Source organism: Schistocerca cancellata, chromosome 1 (assembly GCF_023864275.1).
Source record: "Schistocerca cancellata isolate TAMUIC-IGC-003103 chromosome 1, iqSchCanc2.1, whole genome shotgun sequence".
In the NCBI taxonomy this organism is placed as follows: Eukaryota; Metazoa; Arthropoda; class Insecta; order Orthoptera; family Acrididae; genus Schistocerca; species Schistocerca cancellata.
The window spans coordinates 71,721,786-71,747,659 of record NC_064626.1 but is presented as its reverse complement, the minus strand read 5'-3'; the positions used below and the strand labels follow the sequence as shown (position 1 = coordinate 71,747,659).

Sequence of the window (25,874 nt, the reverse complement as noted above, 5' to 3'; positions counted from 1 at the left end):
GTTTATTTAAAAGTGGACGAGAAAACGTTCATGATGAAGAGAGGAGTGGTAGACCATCATTGGTGACTGACGAACTCGTTCAGACAGTTGATGCAAAAGTTCGTGAAAATCGATGTTTCTCAATGTCGGAGTTGTCTACTGGTTTTCCACAGATTTCTAAGACTCTCTTGTACGAGATAGTGACAGCAAGATTGGGTTACCGTAAGTTCTGTGCACGATGGGTGCCCAAAATTCTTACCGACCACCACAAAACTCAAAGAATGGCCTCTGCATTAGACTTTCTGTCACGTTATGAGGACGAAGGAGAACCATTGTTAAACAGAATCGTGACCGGTGACGAAACCTGGATTAAGTACGTGAACCCTGAGACAAAAGAACAATCAAAGATGTGGGCACATTCAAATTCGCCTACCAAACCAAGAAAAGCCTCGCAAGATTTTTCTGCCAGAAAACTGATGGCAACGGTGTTTTGGGATGCCAAAGGGATGTTGTTGGTTGAATTCATGGAACGTGGTACGACCATTAATCAAGACGTGTACTGTGAAACAATAAAAAAGTTACGACGGGCTATACAGAACAAACGCAGTGGTATGCTGACTTCCGGTATCGTTTTTTTGCACGATAACGCCCGTCCTCACTCTGCTCGCAGAACAACGGCCCTTCTTGAGTCCTTCAAGTGGGACGTTATCAACCATCCACCTTACAGCCCAGACCTGGCGCCAAGTGATTATCACCTCTTCATGCATTTGAAGAAATGGCTCGGGTCACAGCGGTTTGATGACGACGAAGAGCTCAAAGATGCGGTCACAGGCTGGCTCCAGGCACAAGCGGGTGATTTTTATGCAGAAGGAATTTCAAAGCTTGTGAAGAGATACGATAAGTGCCTCAATCGCTATGGAGACTATGTAGAAAAATAGTGCAAAGATGTAGTTGTAAGATGTATATATTAAAATATTTTTATTTAACTTCGTGTATTTTTTTAAATCAACCGGAGGTTACTTTCTGAACGGCCCTCGTATATTGTGAAAAGCAATGGTCCCATAACACTCCCCTGTGGCACGCCAGAGGTTACTTTAACGTCTGTAGACGTCTCTCCGTTGATAACAACATGCTGTGTTCTGTTTGCTAAAAACTCTTCAATCCAGCCACACAGCTGGTCTGATATTCCGTAGGCTCTTACTTTGTGTATCAGGCGTCAGTGCGGAACTGTATCGAACGCCTTCCGGAAGTCAAGAAAAATAGCATCTACCTGGGAGCCTGTATCTAATATTTTCTGGGTCTCATGAACAAATAAAGCGAGTTGGGTTTCACACGATCGCTGTTTCCGGAATCCATGTTGATTCCTACATAGTAGATTCTGAGTTTCCAAAAACGACATGATACTCGAGCAAAACACATGTTCTAAAATTCTACAACAGATCGACGTCAGAGATATAGGTCTATAGTTTTGCGCATCTGCTCGACGACCCTTCTGGAAGACTGGGACTACCTGTGCTCTTTTCCAATCATTTGGAACCTTCTGTTCCTCTAGAGACTTGCGGTACACGGCTGTTAGAAGGGGGGCAAGTTCTTTCGCGTACTCTGTGTAGAATCGAATTGGTATCCCGTCAGGTCCAGTGGACTTCCCTCTGTTGAGTGATTCCAGTTGCTTTTCTATTCCTTGGACGCTTATTTCGATGTCTGCCATTTTTTCGTTGGTGCGAGGATTTAGAGAAGGAACTGCAGTGCGGTCTTCTTCTGTGAAACAGCTTTGGAAAAAGGTGTTTAGTATTTCAGCTTTACGCTTGTCATCCTCTGTTTCAATGCCATCATCATCCCGGAGTGTCTGGACATGATGTTTCGAGCCACTTACTGATTTAACGTAAGACCAGAACTTCCTAGGATTTTCTGTCAAGTCGGTACCTAGTATTTTACTTTCGAATTCACTGAACGCTTCACGCATAGCCCTCCTTACGCTAACTTTGACATCGTTTAGCTTCTGTTTGTCTGAGAGGTTTTGGCTGCGTTTAAACTTGGAGTGAAGCTCTCTTTGCTTTCGCAGTAGTTTCCTAATTTTGTTGTTGTACCACGGTGGGTTTTTCCCGTCCCTCACAGTTTTACTCGGCACGTACCTGTCTAAAACGCATTTTACGATTGCCTTGAACTTTTTCCATAAACACTCAACATTGTCAGTGTCGAAACAGAAATTTTCGTTTTGATCTGTTAGGTAGTCTGAAATCTGCCTTCTATTACTCTTGCTAAACAGATAAACCTTCCTCCCTTTTTTTATATTCCTATTAACTTCCATATTCAGGGATGCTGCAACGGCCTTATGATCACTGATTCCCTGTTCTGCACTTACAGAGTCGAAAACTTCGGGTCTGTTTGTTATCAGTAGGTCCAAGATGTTATCTCCACGAGTCGGTTCTCTGTTTAATTGCTCGAGGTAATTTTCGGATAGTGCACTCAGTATAATGTCACTCGATGCTCTGTCCCTACCACCCGTCCTAAACATCTGAGTGTCCCAGTCTATATCTGGTAAATTGAAATCTCCACCTAAGACCATAACATGCTGAGAAAATTTATGTGAAATGTATTCCAAATTTTCTCTCAGTTGTTCTGCCACTAATGCTACTGAGTCGGGGGGTCGGTAAAAGGAGCCAATTATTAACCTAGCTTGGTTGTTGAGTGTAACCTCCACCCATAATAATTCACAGGAACTATCCACTTCTACTTCACTACAGGATAAACTACTACTAACAGCGACGAACACTCCACCACCGGTTGCATGCAATCTATCCTTTCTAAACACCGTCTGTGCCTTTCTAAAAATTTCGGCAGAATTTATCTCTGGCTTCAGCCAGCTTTCTGTACCTATAACGATTTCAGCTTCGGTGCTTTCTATCAGCGCTTGAAGTTCCGGTACTTTACCAACGCAGCTTCGACAGTTTACAATTACAATACCGATTGCTGCTTGGTCCCCGCATGTCCTGACTTTGCCCCGCACCCGTTGAGGCTGTTGCCCTTTCTGCACTTGCCCGAGGCCATCTAACCTAAAAAACCGCCCAGCCCACGCCACACAACCCCTGCTACCCGTGTAGCCGCTTGTTGCGTGTAGTGGACTGCTGACCTATCCAGCGGAACCCGAAACCCCACCACCCTATGGCGCAAGTCGAGGAATCTGCAGCCCACACGGTCGCAGAACCGTCTCAGCCTCTGATTCAGACCCTCCACTCGGCTCTGTACCAAAGGTCCGCAGTCAGTCCTGTCGACGATGCTGCAGATGGTGAGCTCTGCTTTAATACCGCTAGCGAGACTGGCAGTCTTCACCAAATCAGATAGCCGCCGGAAGCCAGAGAGGATTTCCTCCGATCCATAGCGACACACATCATTGGTGCCGACATGAGCGACCACCTGCAGATGGGTGCACCCTGTACCCTTCATGGCATCCGGAAGGACCCTTTCCACATCTGGAATGACTCCCCCCGGTATGCACACGGAGTGCACTTTGGTTTTCTTCCCCTCCCTTGCTGCCATATCCTTAAGGGGCCCCATTACGCGCCTGACGTTGGAGCTCCCAACTACCAGTAAGCCCACCCTCTGCGACTGCCCGGATCTTGCAGACTGAGGGGCAACCTCTGGAACAGGACAAGCAGCCATGTCAGGCTGAGACAGAGCCTGAAACCGGTTTGTCAGACAAACTGGAGAGGCCTTCCGTTCAGCCCTCCGGAATGTCTTTCGCCCCCTGCCACACCTTGAGACGACCTCCCACTCTACCACAAGTGAGGGATCAGCCTCAATGCGGGCAGTATCCCGGGCAACCACAGTCGTAGTCCGATCGGGGGATGCGTGGGACGAGCTGGCCGTCCCCGACAAACCCCCATCCGGACCCCCACAGTGATGCCCATTGGCAACAGCCTCAAGCTGTGTGACCGAAGCCAACACTGCCTGAAGCTGGGAGCGAAGGGATGCCAACTCAGCCTGCATCCGAACACAGCAGTTGCAGTCCCTATCCATGCTAAAAACTGTTGTGCAAAGAACGTCTGAACTAATCTACGGAGAGCGCAACAAAACGACACAAAATTGAAACGGTTATTAAAATACAAGATTGCCTAGTAAATGCAGTAATGCTGCCACTTGTGCACTGCTGACACACTGCTCGGCGGCGGAAGAAGACTACGCGATTTAACATGCCTAGTAAATGCAGTAATGCTGCCACTTGTGCACTGCTGACACACTGCTCGGCGGCGGAAGAAGACTACGCGATTTAACACTATTCGAGTACTAAAACGCGATGCTACAACTCTCAAATACTATAATACGCCCGAAATTTATGAATTAAACAATGCAAGTACCAAAAACACGCAAAGAAATTAAGAATTAAACTATGTAACAAATGAGTGAGCTAGGAGTATACGACTTGCTGCTGCAGCTGCTTATCCAACGGCGGCAGGGAGCACACTGACTGACCAACCGACACTGGCCGTTCAAAACAAAAACAGATGACAGACGACTACGCGAATTTACACTATTCAGGTACTAAAACGCGATGCTACAACTCTAAAATACTATAATACGCCCGAAATTTATGAATCAAACAATGCAAGTACCAAAAACACGCAAAGAAATTAAGAATTAAACTATGTAACAAATGAGTGAGCTAGGAGTATACGACTTGCTGCTGCAGCTGCTTATCCAACGGCGGTAGGGAGCACACTGACTGACCAACCGACACTGGCCGTTCAAAACAAAAACAGATGACAGACGACTACGCGAATTTACACTATTCAGGTACTAAAACGCGATGCTACAACTCTCAAATACTATAATACGCCCGAAATTTATGAATTAAACAATGCAAGTACCAAAAACACGCAAAGAAATTAAGAATTAAACTATGTAACAAATGAGTGAGCTAGGAGTATACGACTTGCTGCTGCAGCTGCTTATCCAACGGCGGCAGGGAGCACACTGTTAGCTACGGGCATAAAACGTAGTTATGCTCCTAATGGCTATTTGAGGGCACTGTTTTTCGATGTTTCCAGTGCATATGAATCTGTGAACGGGAACGTTCTGATACAGAAGCTTCAGTCCGTCGGTGTTCCACGTCTCATATCCCGAAACATTTACACTCTTTTGCGGCGACTTGTGATTTGTGTCAGGCAGCTGGACAATACTTCGATGGACCATGTGTGGTCTACATAGGACGGCCACAAGGCTACATCGTAACTCCTGCTGTTTTATGCAGTGCCGGTCTCTGTGGCCGAGCGGTTCTAGGCGCTTCAGTCCGGAACCGCGCTGCTGCTACGGTCGCAGGCTCGAATCCACCCTCGGGCATGCATGTGTGAGATGTCCTTAGGTTAGTTAGGTTTAATTCGTTCTAAGTCTAGGGGACTGATGACCTCTGATGTTAAGTCCCATAGTGCTTAGAGCCACTTGAACCATTTTATGCAGTGTATTCTGCAGAACGTGGGACAATGTTTGATCCTTCAGTAAAGCTCCTAACGTACGCCGATGATGGACACGGAAGACTCGGACGTTAACAGCGCCCGAGATACGATTAGGGCCTGTTACCATTTCAACCAGGAGCTCAGTCGAAAGCTTGGACTCTGTACCCACAGCAAACTGACGTGGGCACGTCATGTGGAATATTTGAATGTTCAAACGCGTGTGTATTCCTATGGGACCAAACTGCTGAGGTCATCGGTCCCTAGACTTACACATTACCTAAAGTAACTAATGCTAAGAACAACTCACACTCCCATGTCCGAGGGAGGATTCGAACCTCCGGCGGGAAGGGCCGCGCAATCAGTGCATGACGCCCCGAACCGCGCGGCCACTCCGCGTGGCGGAATATTTGATTTCCACGGTCGGTCGATCACTTAACAACATAAAGCAGTATCCGACGTTTGTTGGGGAGTTGATGTTACATTCCTCATCACTACTGACCGAGGCATGATTCGTTTTGTATTGGATTGTGGATGTACGTTATATGGAAATGCCTTGACATCTCTAATAAGCAGGATTGATACTCACAAGGGAACCTCCCCATCGAACCCCCCCCCCCCCCCTCAGATTTAGTTATAAGTTGGCACAGTGGATAGGCCTTGAAAAACTGAACACAGATCAATCGAGAAAACGGGAAGAAGTTGTGTGGAACTGTGAAAAAATAAGCAGAATATACAAACTGAGTAGTCCATGTGCAAGATAGGCAACATCAAGGACAATTTGAGCTCAGGAGCGCCGTGGTCCCGTGGTTAGCGTGAGCAGCTGCGGAACGAGAGGTCCTTGGTTTAAGTCCTCCCTCGAGTGAAAAGTTTTCTTTCTTTATTTTCGCAAAGTTATGCTGTCCGTCCGTTTTGCTTATTTTTTCATAGTTCCACACAACTTCTTCCTGTTTTCTCGATTGATCTGTGTTCAGTTTTTCAAGGCCTATCCACTGTGCCAACTTATAACTAAATCTGAGGGGGGTGCGATGGGGAGGTTCCCTTGTCAGCAATACCATGCCATACCCCCTCCCCCAGGATGTCCACAACTCTTTTGTGGATACGTGCGTAGCGAGCACGGGACCCCGAGCTAATGTGGCCCTCCTTCCTTTCCGGGCTGCATACCTTCCTTTTCCGAATCCTTCCCTATCCCCCATCTTCGCCCCGCCACCCCTCACCTCTGGCTCTTTCCTTCCCCTTCTCCCCCTCTGGGAGTATGGTTTGTGCCTACGTCAGGAGACAGACGCTCGTAAATGTAACACATTCTTTGCCTTCTCTGCTTGTATTTTATCCTTCCTTTGTCCTTCTCTTTTCCTTATCTCTTCTCTTTACCCTTTTCTCCGCTGCGGCGTTTGAGACCTTTCTTCTTTCCTTTCCCTTTCTTTGTTTTTCCCTTTCTCTTTCTTCCTCCCTGTGTGTGTCTGAAGGCCGACCCACGCATTTTCGTGCATAGCCGGTGACGGGGTAACGCGTAATTCCCCGCCCCGGGTAGACAGGTAGGACACGTACGTACCCCCTGGTAACGGCCAGGCTCAGGGAGGGGTGATTACCTGAGCTGATACCTTCCGAAAGTGCCGATTGGTCCCTCTGTCCGTTTGTCGGGAGGTGTGACCTGAGGTGTGAACAATCACCTAAGGCGGAAGTGCCCTCAGAGAGGGCCCCCACAAGGGAGGAGCGCGCCATCGGAGACGCCGGTAATCATGGGGGATTCTTCCGCAATGGTTTCCTCATCTTCCACTATGTCAGCTCACAAGCGTAAGTTCACTGTTCACTGTTGTTCTTTTATGGCACGCACATTGGTCGACACTTCCCCATAATGAATTGCGGGACGTGAAAGCTCTTCCCTGTGCTTGGACATTTTCCTCCCGAACGCGTCGTCGGGAGGAGGTAATTTTAACTAGACTCCGGATAGGGCACTGTCTTTTTAGCCATCGACATCTTTTAAGCGGCGATCCTCCCCCACTCTGTCCCCACTGCTCTCAGCTGTGGACGGTAAGACACCTTTTAATTGAGTGCCCCTATTTTACTCTGTTACGCGCCCGTCTACAGCTGTCGCCTGATATATCGTCCATTTTAGCAGATGACACGCGCTCGGCCAATCGCGTTCTCGAGTTTATTAGTGACAGTGAGATGACGTCAGTCATTTGAAGCTCTTTTTGGGGACAACCAACCCCTTTAGTGGATTTTTAAGCTTTACTTCTGCTTTTAGTTTCTCCAATTTTTTGAGTTTCGTTCCAATTGCTGCTCGTTTCCATTTTCGTTTTTTCCCGTTTCCTAAGTCACAGACCGGGTGCTAATGACCATAGCAGTTTTGCGCCCCAAAACAAAAAACAAAAAAAAAACAAAAAAAACGCCATACAAATCTGTCTTGACGCAATGATTTCTACGGCTGTGTATGCTCTTTTTGTGGAGGCAACGGAGATGTCCCATCGGTTACGAAGGACTTTCTTGGCTCAGAAATTCATAGCTAGGAGAGCAGCGCAAACAGTTCATCCTCTCCTTCATAATCGTAACTGCTTCATTGAGGACAATGGGTACCGTCGACAGAATCCGATGGAGTGCATCTCTACTAGTTTAAAGCTTCACACAACAAAGATAAGTGGTACCCCTTGCTCTGGAAGACTCTCTTCCTCCTGCATTTAGCTAGGAATAAAAGTACTGAATATTGGCCCAAAATTTTCTACCAGCCCAGAGGTGAGATCAATCATTCACTACTGGCGTCTCCCCTCTGACTGCATCAACGTAGCCATCATCGGTCAAAATATTTAGTGACGGCTCCAAAACAAGAGAGGACACTAGCCTAGCTTACTTCAGCGCGGATCCACTATTGTGGGCTATACCAGCATCTTCACTGTCTTTACCCTTTAGCAATTAAGGAGGCTCTTCGATATGCAGCCAGTTCGATGTCATCCTTATTGTCATGGAGTCGAGGGATGCACTGCAAGATCAAGAAACGTACCAGTGGGACTCGAACACTACCCGCCATGTGCTCGATGTAATAAGTTGATCTACTAGTGTGAAAGACATTACTTCATTTAGGAAGTTGATGGAGCACCTAGTAAAAATAAGTGTGATTGGTGGCCAGCCTTACTACACTTGCCTGCCACGTATAGATTTTGTTTTTGATGTAAAGAAACAAACCCTTAAAAAATATGTTCAAATGTATGTGAAATCTTATGGGACTTAACTGCCAAGGTCATCAGTCCCTAAGCTTAAACACTATTTAACCTAAGGAGCCGGCCGGAGTGGCCGTGCGGTTCTAGGCGCTGCAGTCTGGAGCCGTGTGACCGCTACGGTCACAGGTTCGAATACTGCCTCGGGCAGGGATGTGTGTGATGTCCTAAGGTTAGTTAGGTTTAAGTAGTTCTAAGTTCTAGGGGACTGATGACCACATCAGTTAAGTCCCATAGTGCTCAGAGCCATTTGAACCATTTTTAACCTAAGGACAAACACACACACCCATGCCCGAGGGAGGACTCGAACCTCCGCCGGGACCACCCGCACAGTCCATGACTGCAGCGCCTTAGACAGCTTTTTTTTGTTTTTTTAATCTCATTTTGTTCGCTTTTGTAGTTCCATCTGCTCGGGGCGGACGTCGTAAGACACCAGTTTAAGTTAGTTGTTGATCCATTTACTCAGTTTTTTTTATTACAGAGGGCTGCTAACCCTCTGACCGAACACGCTGAGCTACCGTGCCGGCGACTCGGCTAATTCCGCGCGGCAAACAAACCCTTCAAGAATCGTCGCAGGAATATCGGATCTCACAGCAGTCCAAATGAGTACACAGTATAGCCGACTAAAACTGGAGACCTCAACCATGTGATACTATCGTGTTCGTATTACGACAGACAACGCCGCTAGTTTCTCACGGCATTGATCAGAGCAGGAATTCCCAAACCTACGCCTGTGACGGACATGTTTTGGCAGCTGTCCACAACGGACTGCGTCAGTGTTAAGTTAGAATTATTTATTGATACCTTCAGCTGCTGACGGACGTTGATATATATATCAACGGGGACAGGTCAAAATGTGTGCCCCAACCGGGACTCGAACACGGGATCTCCTGATTACACGGCAGGCGCTGTATCCATCTGAGCCACCGAGGGCACATAGGATAGTGAGACTGCAGGGACTATCTCGCGCACGCCTCCCGCGAGACCCACATTCTCACCTTGTATGTCCACAAACTACATTCGTAGTGTCCCTACCCAACACACTCATTACTCGTGGAAGACATTCTTACCAAGCCCCGTAAGAGTTCGGGTAATATGTGTGCATCTGCACAGAAGAGGAAGGTCATGGCCGGTGTTGGTTCAAATGGCTCTGAGCACTGTGGGACTTAACATCTATGGTCATCAGTCCCCTAGAACTTAGAACTACTTAAACCTAACTAATCTAAGGCCGGTATTGCCAGAGCTATATACTGGATATGCATCAGTATTGCTCTGTTTCTGCAAGAAGCGGATATCTAGTTAAAAGTCAGACACGGATTTAGCGTGAGAAGTTGATACATGGATTGTGTTCAGTATGTGAATGTGCAACGTGTATCATGTAGTTTAACTGGTATTAATGCAATTTCCATTGCCTATGCTGTATGATACTGTATATCATATTTTTAATAACCCACATATTTGGCTAAATGATTAATAAACAAATTTCTTTAAAAAACACACTAGGATTAAAAATTATGGGCACAGCGGAAAGTTGCACATAGATTAAATAATGGTAAGACAGAGATTTCTAAACCAGATTTTTCAGTTGCAAAACATTTTTAGGAGCTGATGTGGACTCCGACTCTGGTAGTTTTGAGAGGTGGAAAATTGATGGCGACAAGAGAGGGATTGTAGAAATCCTCGGATTGCACTCGAGTTATTGCATTTACTTGACAGAAGAATAAAATATAGAAATACAGCAAATGAAGCATGAAAAGGAAAATACAGACGTCTAAAAATGAGGTGGCAGGAAGTACAAAGTAGGGAAACAAAAGTGGCTAAACTGGGTAGCAACTCGCGTGATGAGACAATGATAGGCACCACCTACAGGAATATTAAAAACACCTTTGGAGGAAAGAGAAGCACCTATATGAATATCAAAAGCTCATATAGGAACTCGTTACTGTAACGAGAGAAGCAAAGGCCGAAATGTGCAAGGAATGTGTAGAAAGCCTACAGAAAGGGAGCGAATTAGGAGCCGGTATTACGAGAAGGGACGGGGCCTTTGATGAAGATGAGGTACGATACTGCGAGAAAAACGTGGCAGAGTACTCAACAGTTACGTCGACAGAAGGCCCCTGGAGTAAATGACATTCCCGTAGAATTACTGATACCCTTCGGAGAACAAACTGTGACAAAACTATTCCGCCTAGTATGAAGATATATGGAACAGGCAAAGTACTGTCAGACTTCAAAAATAATAAAATTATTACAGTTACAAAGAAGACATGTGCTACCAGGTGTGATTGTTACTGAATTAGAACCTCATTTAAACGGGTACAATACATCTCCGGCATTGTCGTCATTTACGGGCGTCCCGCTGCATTATGAGGTAAAAGAAGATTGCATTGTACTTCTAATTTTTTTTGTTTGAAAACTAATTTACAGATTAGTTGTTTAAGTTATTCTAAATATAGGTTAAAGAAGTACTAATTACTACCTTCAGAGATTTTGTTTATTTACGGTACATGGAGCCGGCTGCAGTGGCCGAGCGGTTCTAGGGTGCTTCAGTCGCTACGGCCGCAGGTTCGAATCCTGCGTCGGGCATGGATGTGTGTGATGTCCTTAGGTTAGTTACGTTTAATTTGCTCTAAGTTCTAGGGGACTGATGACCTCAGATGTTAAGTCCCATAGTACTCAGAGCCATTTGAACCATTTTGAACGGTACATGGACAAAAATATTCTATGAGTGAGGGTGATCTGAACATTCAGATGTTCAATTGAAACTGAAGGGACACTTAAGTTTGAAATACTTTGCCGTGATCACATGGGATAACCTCATTTCCCATCAGGTACACACTTAACGGGAACATTTATTTTTTTCCAGTACATTACAGCGATACTTAAAGACATTTATCTGCATGAGAGAAGCCACCGTATCTCGCTGGGTAGTTTTCAGGATTCTTCTCCACATCTCTCCGCCTCCGCCACACACCGTCAGGTGGCTTGCGGAGTATGGATGTAGATGTAGATCTCACTAGTTGTATGAACGATATCCACAGCTGTTGGTAGGTCGGACGACGGCCATTCTTCTTAGCGAAGAATCCTTTTGATGTCTGGCTGCGAAAGAAAGCCTTTCGAATCTAACCGTTAGTGGTAGCAGAAGTATCCCCCACCACTCACTGTCAGATATCCTGTGGCGTGCTGATGTAAATTCAGAGGAGGGCAGTCTCATTTTTAATCTTATCAGTGCACTTAACTTTCAACATCCATTCTTCCGAAGACCGATGTAGTAAAAGACTGAGTGTCTTGTGCGTTTTACATTGTGTTTTATACACTCCTGGAAATGGAAAAAAGAACACATTGACACCGGTGTGTCAGACCCACCATACTTGCTCCGGACACTGCGAGAGGGCTGTACAAGCAATGATCACACGCACGGCACAGCGGACACACCAGGAACCGCGGTGTTGACCGTCGAATGGCGCTAGCTGCGCAGCATTTGTGCACCGCCGCCGTCAGTGTCAGCTTGTTTGCCGTGGCATACGGAGCTCCATCGCAGGCTTTAACACTGGTAGCATGCCGCGACAGCGTGGACGTTAACCGTATGTGCAGTTGACGGACTTTGAGCGAGGGCGTATAGTGGGCATGCGGGAGGCCGGGTGGACGTACCGCCGAATTGCTCAACACGTGGGGCGTGAGGTCTTCACAGTACATCGATGGTGTCGCCAGTGGTCGGCGGAAAGGTGCACGTGCCCGTCGACCTGGGACCGGACCGCAGCGACGCACGGATGCACGCCAAGACCGTAGGATCCTACGCAGTGCCGTAGGGGACCGCACCGCCACTTCTCACCAAATTAGGGACACTGTTGCTCCTGGGGTATCGGCGAGGACCATTCGCAACCGTCTCCATGAAGCTGGGCTACGGTCCCGCACACCGTTAGGCCGTCTTCCGCTCACGCCCCAACATCGTGCAGCCCGCCTCCAGTGGTGTCGCGACAGGCGTGAATGGAGGGACGAATGGAGACGTGTCGTCTTCAGCGATGAGAGTCGCTTCTGCCTTGGTGCCAATGATGGTCGTATGCGTGTTTGCCGCCGTGCAGGTGAGCGCCACAATCAAGACTGCATACGACCGAGGCACACAGGGCCAACACCCGGCATCATGGTGTGGGGAGCGATCTCCTACACTGGCCGTACACCACTGGTGATCGTCGAGGGGACACTGAATAGTGCACGGTACATCCAAACCGTCATCGAACCCATCGTTCTACCATTCCTAGACCGGCAAGGGAACTTGCTGTTCCAACAGGACAATGCACGTCCGCATGTATCCCGTGCCACCCAACGTGCTCTAGAAGGTGTAAGTCAACTACCCTGGCCAGCAAGATCTCCTGATCTGTCCCCCTTTGAGCATGTTTGGGACTGGATGAAGCGTCGTCTCACGCGGTCTGCACGTCCAGCACGAACGCTGGTCCAACTGAGGCGCCAGGTGGAAATGGCATGGCAAGCCGTTCCACAGGACTACATCCAGCATCTCTACGATCGTCTCCATGGGAGAATAGCAGCCTGCATTGCTGCGAAAGGTGGATATACACTGTACTAGTGCCGACATTGTGCATGCTCTGTTGCCTGTGTCTATGTGCCTGTGGTTCTGTCAGTGTGATCATGTGATGTATCTGACCCCAGGAATGTGTCAATAAAGTTTCCCCTTCCTGGGACAATGAATTCACGGTGTTCTTATTTCAATTTCCAGGAGTGTAAATGTTTGTATTCAGCGGGTGTGGTGAGAAAATGCCATGTACTGCAGGGTGGGGCAAATAAAAGTGTCTCAGAGAACAGAGTTCCTGGGTACAAAGGAGCACATAGGAGGAAAGAAAATACAGTACTAACAGTAGAGGAGATGTTGAAGGTGACCACCATTCATCTCTTGGCACGTTTAGGCCCTGGTCAGCGAGTTCCTGAAGGTGGAGCTTGACTGCTGGAAGCGCTGTTGACTCTCCTTAAATGTTCTGCTGCAGTTCTTGAAGACTTTGAGGGTTGTTGCGATATATCGTAGTCTTGAGGACTCCCCACACAAAGTAACCGCACACTGGCAGATCAGGTGGTTTTTTTTGTGGTTTTAGGGCGCTCAACTAAAAGGGACAACAATGTAAAGGACATATCAACAGGCGGTCTGGATGGGTAGCTAGAGGGCCGACCAGACTGATCTGTGCTAACAAGTCAGTCAAGCGTGAAGATTGAGTAAATGGCGTCTGAGACCAAATGTTTCTAAAACCGAGGTAAGCCTGTTCCACCTCTCTAATCGCCTTTCATCAGCAAAGAAATGTGGTGCTACAGAAGAATGCTGAAGATTAGATGGGTAGCTCACATAACTAATGAGGAAGCATTGAATAGGATTGGGGAGAAGAGAAGTTTGTGGCAGAACTTGACCAGAAGACCAAGAGATGAATACAGTAAGCAGATTCAGAAAAATGTAGGTTGCAGTAGGTACTGGGAGATGAAGAAGCTTGCACAGGATAGAGTAGCATGGAGAGCTGCATCAAACCAGTCTCAGGACTGAAGACCACAACAACAACAACACCCTGGACAGAACTTTAACATACAAAAAACACCTTTCCATCTTGGCCAAGAAGATACAAACACGAGTGAACCTTGTGAGAAAGCTGGCAGGCAGTACATGGGGAGCAACCACATCAGTCCTCCGAGGAGCATCCCTTGCACTGGTATACTCTGCAGCAGAATACTGTGCACCAGTTTGGCTCCGAAGCGCCCACGTAGCGAAAGTAGACGTCCAACAGAACTCAGTTATGAGAGTAATTAGTGGTACAGTCCGGTCTACACCTGCTTGCTGGCTACCAGTGCTTTCAAACATCTGTCCACCAGACCTCCGTCGAAAGGCTGCTCTTTACAAGGTCAGCAAGGTTCTGAAAACAACTCGATCCCTCTTCATGACGATTTGCTATCACCGGCCAGGAAACGCCTCAAATCTAGAAGACCAGCATATGAAATGGGAGCACAAATGCTATCCACATAATTCGACCAGGACGCAGAGTGGAAACGTGGGTGGCAAGCTACAAGAACCCGAAACCACGAACTCTCAGACAATCCAAATGTTCCAGTTCCAGGCTTCCACCAACTAAGGGAGGTATGGGTGCAGTTAAACAGATATAGGATTGAAGAGGGTAGGTGCAAATACAACATGCGCAAGTGGGGCTTTTCAAGTGACAATGTGTGTGACTCTGGTGACACCAAAACAATGAGCCACATTGTGAATTGTGGTGTGCGTACTGTAAGACCTTCGGTACACACACCATCAGGTTATTTGACTTGTCGCTCTAACGAAGTAGGCAAGTGTCAGCAATATGTCTCGTGGTCTTATCGTGGCGTGTTTATCTTCTGCCGTTAGGTCAGACGATAGAAATGCCACTTGCACGCTTAGAGTAGCAGATTGACGGTGACCAACTTTAATCAGAACTTCATTAATTTTCACACACATTTATTAAAATAATAAAAAGCATAGAAATTACTTAACTTGATTCTGGATGCTGTTTACAATTGACAATTTGAAGTTCCTTTGGTCTTCGTACGTTAATCTTATTCTCACATATCTCTGATACTTGACAAAGTGTCTATACATTTATCTTCATGGCTATGTACAGGAATATGATAATCTTATTAGGCGCAGACTGAAAATTGAGTATAGACTGGTACAGACTAATGTAGACTGGTACAGACAGATGCAGATAAATGCAGACTGACTAATCGGAGGTCTGTACACACATTATAATACCTCGAGCGTTCAGGTATCACTGTGCGAGTGTGATCCGTGAGGAGAAAAGGTTCTACGTTAGCAGCAATCTCATTGGCTGCGTTACATATTAATACGCGGATCGGCGGAAGCAGAATTTGGTCTGTCTCTAAGACAGCGCCATCTCGTAGTGCAGAGACGGACTAGCGCTGCGCCTGCGCTGTTGTGCTTAGCGGGGCGCGCTCTAGTGGGAAAGTTGTGTACGCGCTGACTACGCGGAACTATGTACACAACATGAATGAATGTCAAATCAGACACTTCCCTGGTGGCGTTGAGAAGCTCCATCACGCATTCCACGAGGCACTCCGCTGGATCGAGTCCATCAACATACGAGTGTAGTCTGAGCCGTTTTGTAACTTGTGTAGTGTATATAATTTCACATGTTCATTTTTACATACAGGGTGTCCCAGCTATCTTGTCCACCCAAAATATCTCTGGAACAATACCAGCTATTGGAAAACTACTTTCACCGGTATCAATTTAGGGCTGGGGCCCATGAATGTACATATTTGGAAACATTCTAAAACGAAAGCATATGTGTTTTTTAACACAAATTTATGTTTTTTTAAATGGACCTCCTATATTTTTTCTTCAGCAATCCATAGCATGACAAAGCACATACACAATGGCGTTGATTGCATCGCAAGATTCCCATTACATCCCGAGATATTAAGACGCGAAGTTGACGCTTGAAACACCCCGACATGCGCTGCTAGCGCACGTCCTGAGGCTCAGGCGTGAACCCCATGCTGCCCGTAATCGCAGCAGACCGTATTATTCGTTTCGGACCTCTTGATAAGTATGGAGGTGTGATTACACATGTCAATCACATAGCGATTACGGGCAGCATGGGGTTCACGCCTGAGCCTCGGACGTGCGCTAGCAGCGCGTGTCGGGTGTTTCAAGCGTCAACTTCGCGTCTTAATATCTCGGGATGTAATGGGAATATTGCTATGCAATCAACGCCATTGTGTATGTGCTTTGTCATGCTATGGATTGCTGAAGGAAAAAATATAGGAGGTCCATTTAAAAAAAAAAACGTAAGTAAGTGTTAAAAACACATATGCTTTCGTTTTAGAATGTTTCCAAATATGTACATTCATGGGCCCCAGCCATACATTGATACCGGTGAAAGTCGTTTTCCAGTAGCTGTTATTGTTCCAGAGATATTTTGGGTGGACAAGATAGCTGGGGGCCGGCCGAAGTGGCCGCGCGGTTCTGGCGCTGCAGCCTGGAACCGCGAGACCGCTACGGTCGCAGGTTCGAATCCTGCCTCGGGCATGGATGTGTGTGATGTCCTTAGGTTAGTTAGGTTTAACTAGTTCTAAGTTCTAGGGGACTAATGACCACAGCAGTTGAGTCCCATAGTGCTCAGAGCCATTTGAACCATTTTTTTGAAAGATAGCTGGGACACCCTGTATATTTCTTTGTTTTTCTAAATGTGTATTACTGTAATTGATACATACGATGATAATAATAATAATAATAATAATAATAATAATAATAATAATAATGATAATGATAAACCGAGCGAGGTGGCGCAGTGGTTAGACACTGGACTCGCATTCGGGAGAACGACGGTTCAATCCCGCGTCCGGCCATCCTGATTTAGGTTTACCGTGATTTTCCTAAATCGCTCCAGGCAAATGCCGGGATGGTTCCTTTCAAAGGGCACGGCCGACTTCCTTCCTCATCCTTCCCTAATCCGATGAGACCGATGACCTCGCTGTCTGGTCTCCTTCCCCGAACCAACTAACCAACCAATAATGATAATAATAATAATAATAATAATTGCGTAAATGTGCTCCAGGGTGCGGCCAGGTGTATGGGCAGTTGCTCTATCCTGTTGGAAGTAACCGTACATATTTTCCTTCTCCATTAATGCTGCCATAAATCCACGTCCAATCGCACCCACTCGTCCGGGCCACTTTTATTTGCTCCACCCTGTACTTCGGGTGAAGAGGCTGTTGTCAACAGCTGCACTTTGTTGCCTGTTGTCGATGAGTGGGAAATTCGCTTCGATGATGATTTTGTCGACTGACGCTTGCCGCAGGTGACGATAACGGGCTTCGACCTGACGAGCTACCGGCAGTGCCTGGGCAAGTGGAACTCGGCGGTGCACGTGATGCACGGCCAGTGCCGCGAGGTGGGGCCGTCGCGCTGCCTCATGGTGCCGTACGAGCAGCTGGTGCTGCACCCGCGCCAGTGGATGGCGCGCGTGCTCAAGTTCCTCGACGTGCCCTGGAACGAGTCCGTGCTGCACCACGAGGAGCTCATCAACAAGCCGGGCGGCGTCTCCCTCTCCAAGTGAGTACCACGCGGCTGCGCCGAGCTACGAGGGCAGTTCAATAAGTAATGCAACACTTTTTTTTTCTCGGCCAATTTTGGTTGAAAAAACCGGAAATTTCTTGTGGAATATTTTCAAACATTCCCGCTTCGTCTCGTATAGTTTCATTGACTTCCGACAGGTGGCACCGCTGTACGGAGCTGTTAAAATGGCGTCTGTAACGGATGTGCGTTGCAAACAACGGGCAGTGATCGAGTTTCTTTTGGCGGAAAACCAGGGCATCTCAGATATTCGTAGGCGCTTGCAGAATGTCTACGGTGATCTGGCAGTGGACAAAAGCACGGTGAGTCGTTGGGCAAAGCGTGTGTCATCATCGCCGCAAGGTCAACCGAGACTGTCTGATCTCCCGCGTGCGGGCCGGCCGTGCACAGCTGTGACTCCTGCAATGGCGGAGCGTGCGAACACACACTCGTTCGAGATGATCGACGGATAACCATCAAACAACTCAGTGCTCAACTTGACATCTCTGTTGGTAGTGCTGTCACAATTGTTCACCAGTTGGGATATTCAAAGGTTTGTTCCCGCTGGGTCCCTCGTTGTCTAACCGAACACCATAAAGAGCAAAGGAGAACCATCTGTGCGGAATTGCTTGCTCGTCATGTGGCTGAGGGTGACAATTTCTTGTCAAAGATTGTTACAGGCGATGAAACATGGGTTCATCACTTCGAACCTGAAACAAAACGGCAATCAATGGAGTGGCGCCACACCCACTCCCCTACCAAGAAAAAGTTTAAAGCCATACCCTCAGCCGCTAAAGTCATGGTTACAGTCTTCTGGGACGCTGAAGGGGTTATTCTGTTCGATGTCCTTCCCCATGGTCAAACGATCAACTCTGAAGTGTATTGTGCTACTCTTCAGAAATTGAAGAAACGACTTCAGCGTGTTCGCAGGCACAAAAATCTGAACGAACTTCTCCTTCTTCATGACAACGCCAGACCTCACACTAGTCTTCGCACCCGAGAGGAGCTCACAAAACTTCAGTGCACTGTTCTTCCTCATGCATCCTACAGCCCCGATCTCGCACCGTCGGATTTCCATATGTTTGGCCCAATGAAGGACGCAATCCGTGGGAGGCACTACGCGCATGATGAAGAAGTTATTGATGCAGTACGATGTTGGCTCCGACATCGACCAGTGGAATGGTACCGTGCAGGCATACAGGCCCTCATTTCAAGATGGCGTAAGGCCGTAGCATTGAATGGAGATTACGTTGAAAAATAGTGTTGTGTAGCTAAAAGATTGGGGAATAACCTGGTGTATTTCAATGCTGAATAAAACAACCCCTGTTTCAGAAAAAAAATGTGTTGCATTACTTATTAAACTGCCCTCGTATTTCCCACCACTATCAGCCGTTTTCGGTGCCATTCGGTTCGCGTATTGAGTGAGGGCCTGTCTCTTTACTTCTGTCTCATCTCGTTCTCGTAATCCTAGGCGAGACTGCAACGGTGGCAGCCTAATAGCCGTACACTCTTCCCTTGAGTACAGGTTCTCTGAATTTTTCCAATAAAATTTCGACAGAATGATGCCCCTCTTCCTTTCCAGAATTACCATTTTGTTTCCCGAACATCCCTGCTACACTTGCGTATGGACAGTGCCGGTCTAGCTGTGGATCTCTGAATTTGTACCAAGGCTTTTGTTGTGGGTACTTGATGGCTAGTCCAATCTCAGGAACACTGTGGTTTACGCTCATGCTCATAAATTAAGGATAATTGCAGAATGTATGCCACACAGCGTGGCACTACACCTCTTCCTCTTTCTGAGCTCAACATCTCATTCGTTATGGAGGGATGCTGACTCAGTTTTTCGGGATAGCAAATGGGAAGTTGCGGTACAGAAAATGGCCCAGAGATCACCAGTGTGTGTGTGTGTGTATGTGTATGTGTGTGTGTGTGTGTGTGTGTGTGTGTAGTGAGTGAAGTGTTATGAAACAATGTGTGTATAGTGTGTGCAGTGACTGATAGTGAGACATGAGTGAACAATGTGGCACTACATTATTTCACAAGTTATTTATAAAAAAAGTATTCTATACCAGGAGTAAACCTAATGATTGTCTCTAACTAGAAGTCTATAAATATATGTATACGAGTTACTTTATTTTAATTTGATCTAAATTTGTAAATACTTTGACATCTCTTGTTGTTGTTGTTGTGGTCTTCAGTCCTGAGACTGGTTTGATGCAGCTCTCCATGCTACCCTATCCTGTGCAAGCTTCTTCATCTCCCAGTACCTACTGCAACCTACATCCTTCTGAATCTGCTTAGTGTATTCATCTCTTGGTCTCCTCCTACGATTTTTACCCTCCACGCTGCCCTCCAATACTAAATTGGTGATCCCTTGATGCCTCAGAACATGTCCTACCAAACGATCCCTTCTTCTGGTCAAGTTGTGCCACAAACTCCTCTTCTCCCCAATCCTATTCAGTACCTCCTCATTAGTTATGCGATCTACCCATCTAATCTTCAGCATTCTTCTGTAGCACCACATTTCGAAAGCTTCTATTCTCTTCTTGTCCAAACTATTTATCGTCCATGTTTCACTTCCATACAGGGCTACACTCCATACAAATACTTTTAGAAATGACTTCCTGACACTTAAATCTATACTCGATGTTAACAAATTTCTCTTCTTCAGAAACGCTTTCCTTGCCATTGCCGGTCTACATTTTATATCCTCTCTACTTCGACCATCATCACTTATTTTGCTCCCCATACTAAATGTAGTCGGCGAAGTTCGAAGTCGATTTTCTCGAGAATTTTTGAGAGTTTAATCGGATTGCTTTGAGAGTGTGATATTTGAGTTCTCAGTTTCACGTACCGTAAGTACAAAAAATTACAAAAATCTGATTCTCCTGTGACCTCCTTGTTAATGCCAATGGCGGGATGGTTCGTTCGCAGTAGGACGCGGCTGATTTCGTGCCCCCGTGCTTTTCCAGACCGATTTTGTTCTCCGTCTCCAATGGCCTCTTAGCGGGGCTGGATTTACGTATTGGCCACGCAGGTCCGCGCACCTAGGGCGCCGGGAGGAAAATGCCCTGCCGAATTACGCCTTGGTCACCGCTCGTAATTTCCGGACAACCGGAGAGAAAAGAATTCATATACAAGTTGCTATTACTTTGACTGGCAATTATCACAGAATGTGTTAGCTGTTATTCTTTGTTGGAAAAACATGGTCTCTGTAAGACGGCGAGTTGCACGAAAAAGCTAAATGGCTCACAAAACTGGAACGAAAACGAACTATTCAACGAAAAAAGCAAGATACCTTCCAAGCTTAAACATTCGGCTAACCAGTATGGAAAATGCTCATATAGTACACAAAACAGGCGAATGTGTCCTATGCAGAATTAGGGAGTAAAATAAAGGGAACTCACTTTTGACGTTATCTTATCTGGCCAAGACATTTAAATCAAAACATTTTGACATATTCGTGCTGTTTTACTTCTTAGTATTAGTACCCACGCAATATATTTCAACGTATCAAATAAAGGACATAATAGTGATGTCATGTGTAACATAAGACATCATGTCATCCTACATGGCATTTGTAGTGTCATGCAAAATGACACAACGCGTCATTAAAGTTTAGGATGCATTCATTCCACTTAGGGATACTTCGTATTATACACGCACGTCCGGTGTGGCATACTTCCTATTTCCCGGGTTCGATTCCCGGCGGGGCCAGGGATTTGCTCTGCCTCGTGATGACTGGGTGTTGTGTGCCGTCCTTAGGTTAGTTAGGTTTAAGTAGTTCTAAGTTCTAGGGGACTGATGACCATAGATGTTAAGTCCCATAGTGCTCAGAGCCATTTGAACTATACTTCCTATTGTAGATGTATCCCACTTTCGAGAAGCACATAAACTTGTGTCTGTTTGTTCTTACAGCCCTCGCCATGAATGTAAGAGGGGATGGGTCTAAGAGAGCTTACTGCGCTGGGAAAGGAGGGTTAAATCGTAAAAAAACGCGTACATGTGAAGATATTTTGATTTAAATGCCTTTGAAACTGGCAGATAAGTCGGAAAGCTAGCTGCTTTCTTTTACATCCCTAACTCTTCCCAGGACATAATCGCCTATTTATGTCCTACGATAGCCGGCCGGGGTGGCCGAGCGGTTCTAGGCGCTTCAGTCTGGAACCGCGCGACCGCTACGGTCGCAGGTTCGAATCCTGCTTTGGGCATGGATGTGTGTGATGTCCTTAGGTTAGTTAGGTTTAAGTAGTTCTAAGTTCTAGGGGACTGATGATCTCAGCAGTTAAGTCCCGTAGTGCTCAGAGCCATTTGAACCATTTTTTGTCCTACGGTAGAAGCATTTTTCATTCCGGTTCTCAACTTTTACTCTAATACAGACGTTAGATCGCCATAGCTTGGCAACCGATATAGATCTTTGGTGATTCACGCGGCGGTTGATTCGGCATAGGATGTTTTATTGTCTTCGAAACATGTTGCTTATAGCGTGGCAATGGATAAAGCTTTCACGAAACAACAGGATCACCATTAATTACTAATATTCGTGGAAATTTTTTACAACATTTGAACCTATTCTCACAACTCTGAAACATGTAAGAGGAGCGCGTGAAAAACTCACGAACGTAGTAAAATTTTTTCAAGTGATTAGAACTTATCTTAGACGAAAGGCCGATGTATCGGTGAACCAAGTTTGGGCCATCAGTCTCGCTCCAGTCCGGAGTTATTTAAAATCTGAACGATGCACATACGAATAGTGCCTTTATGTGAGGCTTAATTCCGGCACAATTAAAACCTATTGCAAAAGAATTCAAATCTTGCTTAACATACTGTAATATAGCTACAGTAAGACAGATGTTCGAATGGCTCTATAAACAACCGCGGTTCGGGCTACACCAAAAACTTTTTACCCTTTCTTCATAGCTGTAGTAGAAACCGATCACCAAGGTACGTACCCTCACAAAACAGCGATTTGGCGCGCGCCCTTTTCAGGCATACATGTTACAGGGCTCTCTCAATGTAAGGATAGGCGTCATATGTTTCTTTCAAATACGCGCGTTCTTGTTTACATTGTTTGTAATATGGGATGTTAATTCTGTGCAGCAACATAAAAATCTGTGACAACTGAAAACACGGAAAACAAACAGGTGGTGGTGTGGTGTAGTGTGTGATGTCGGGTGGGGGGAAGGGGGGGGGGGGTCTGCGATGCCCGAAAAGCGTCTGGCCAAAACCGCCACCGGTTTTTCCTATTTTTTTCTGGTACAGTTGTCCAATTTTTTTCTTTCTCAGCCGGCAACAACGCCGCTAATGCGAAACGTTAGGTGTTAATTTTTTTTAAATTTCCTGAGTGTAAACGCGAAATTTCCGTTGCTTCAAACCAGACAGCGTTGTTGCAGCAGTGTTTGAAAATGGCGTCTGCATGTGAAGTAATTTACAAGCAGTGTGTGGTAATTGAGTTTCTCACTACAGAGAAAGAAACTGTGGTAAACATTCACGAACGTTTGTGAGAAATTATGGAACATCAGCAGTCGGCAGCTGGCGAATGCATCAGAAGGCAGTTCAGCGGAACTCCACGATTTGCAAAGAGCTGGGAGACCATCCGCGACTCTCACACATGACATTTTGCTGCGTGCGTATGTTCTCATTCGCGATGAGCGACGAGTTACGATTCGACAGGTGCCGCTACTGTCAAGCAGCAAAGGTAGCGTTGATGCAGTTATCTGCGCTCTAGGATACTCATAATTTTGTGCGGGATGGGTTCCACGTTGTCTTACTGTGGAACACAAATCTAACAGAAAAAAAACATTTGTTCTGATTTGTCGACACGTTCTGATGCTGAGTGGGAAGCCATATCTGGCCCGTACTGTGACACGTGATGAAAAAATGCAGATCTAACAATAAAAATATTTGTCCTTAGTGTTTTTGCAACGTCCATGACAATTTTTACCTTCTCATCTCGGATAGTGACAGGTGATGAAACACGTATTGAGCGGAGAAAAAAATGGCTTCGGGATCACAACAAGGACTGCTACCAAAATGATAAAGAACTGGAAGGAGATGACGTGGAAATCTACGGTCGTACATAAAACATGATTCTTTCATCTGTCTAATTTTCACTGTGTGGAATTAATAATTATTGAAGGAAAGAAGATGTCGTGCGTTACTTCCTGGGCCATCTTCGTAAATGTACATCAGCACAATATAGCTCAGGTATACATTTGTTTGTGTTTCATCAGTGTGGTTCCGTGATATCTCATGGTCTTATAGTCATTCCTTATTAGAGAAAAAAAGAAAAACAGGTACTCATGCTCATAAATTAACGATAATTGCAGTTTGTGGTGCCACACAACGTGGCGCTACACAAAACTGGCGCTAATAGCGTAGGCACTTAGGGAAGACACACGACACAGATCTGTCAGTCCATGATATTGGTGATAAGTTAAGAAAACCGTCCCGAAACATATGTGCTACAAAACGCCACTGTTTCCTGCGCGTGTATCCCGACATCAGTATGGGATATAAACGCCATGCACACGTACACAGGCCGCACAACTGGTTGGCATACTCTGGATGAGGTGGTCGAGCAGCTGCTGGGGTATAGCCTCCCATTCTCACACCAGTGCCTGTCGGAGCTCCTGAAGTGTCCTAGGGGTTAGAAGACGTGCAGCAATACGTCGACAGAGAGCATCCCAGACGTGCTCGATGGGGTTTAGGTCTGGAGAACAGGCAGGCCACTCCATTCACCTGATATCTTCTCTTTCAAGGTAATCTTCCACGATGGCAGCTAGGTGGGGCCGTGCGTCATCACCCATCAGGAGGAAGGTGGGACCCATTGCACCCCTGAAAAGGTGGACATACTGGTGCAAAATGACGTCCCGGTACACCTGACCTATTAAAATTCCTCTGTCAAAGACATGCAGGGGTGTACGTGCACCAATCATGATCCCACGCCACACCATCAAACCACAACCTCCATACAGGTCCCTTTCAAGGACATTAAGGGGTTGGTATCTGGTTCTTGGTTCACGCCAGATGCAAACCCGGTGAGAATCACTGTTCAGACTATACCTGCACTCGTCCGTGACCATAACCTGGGACGACTGTTCCAGTGACCATGTACTGTGTTCTTGACACCAGGCTTTACGGGCTCTCCTGTGACCAGGGGTCAGTGGAATGCACCTTTCAGGCCTCCGTGCGAATAAACCATGTCTGTCCAGTCGCCTGTAGACTGTGAGTCTGGAGACAACTGTTCCATTGCCCGCGGTTAGGTCCCAAGCAAGGCTACCTGCAGTACTCCGTGGCCGTCTGCGGGCATTGATGGTGAGATATCGGTCTTCTTGTAGTGTTATACACTGTGGACGTCCCGTACTGTAGCGCCTGGACACATTTCCTCTCTGCTGGAATCGTTGCCACAATCTTGAGATCACATTTTGTGGCGCGAGGAGGGCTCGTGCTGCGACCTGTTGTGTTTGACCAGCCTCTAGTCGCCTTAGTATTCCACCCCTCATAACGTCATCTTTGAGCCATTTTCAACACACAGTCGCCATTAGCACGTCTGAAAACGTCTGGACACTTACTTGTTTCACAGTACTCTGACATGCACCAACACACCTTCGCGTATGTGGACCATGCATCAGCATTATCTTTAATTTTTGAGCATGAGTGTAGCCCACTCGAACTTCGGAAATAGTGCGGTACGAGGCTCTCGAGGTTGGTAAATTGAAGGGTGGCTGTCGAAATCCACAAGGGCTATTGTACACCGCCGGCGCCTGCTGGTCTCGGAAGTTTAAAGCAGACAACTGTTAGAGCGTAGTATTGCGAGATAGAACCGTATTTTGCCTCGTCGGATGCAACATCGGAATTTAGTAATGACAGAATACCTCCTCTACGACCATGTCCATATTCTACATTGTAAGCGGCAGACTACCGTAAGGTGTGTGGTGCACCGTACTTGTGATACTGTTATCACTTCGCCATTTCCTGTTCTGTTCGGGAATTGGGCAAGAGGAGAAAGTCGATCTGCAAGGCTCTGTGAGAGCTTCCCTCTGATTTTCCCATCGTGGTCATTTTCGAGATGTACGTGGGAGATGGTATTGTGTTGGCAGAAGAGCCAACACCGTATAGCTAGAGGAGGCCGAAATGCAC

General features: G+C 46.5%; 1 protein-coding gene across 2 annotated transcripts in view; it reads left to right on the top strand.

Moving 5' to 3' along the window:
- The window catches only part of LOC126165243 (protein-tyrosine sulfotransferase-like), a 1,037,382-nt gene that overhangs the window by 987,403 nt on the left and 24,105 nt on the right, over window positions 1–25,874 (top strand). For both annotated transcript variants that reach the window (XM_049920304.1, XM_049920303.1), the window contains exon 9: window positions 17,479–17,732. In XM_049920304.1, coding sequence (XP_049776261.1) covers window positions 17,479–17,732 — 254 coding nt within the window. The remainder of the gene's footprint in view (window positions 1–17,478; window positions 17,733–25,874) is intronic.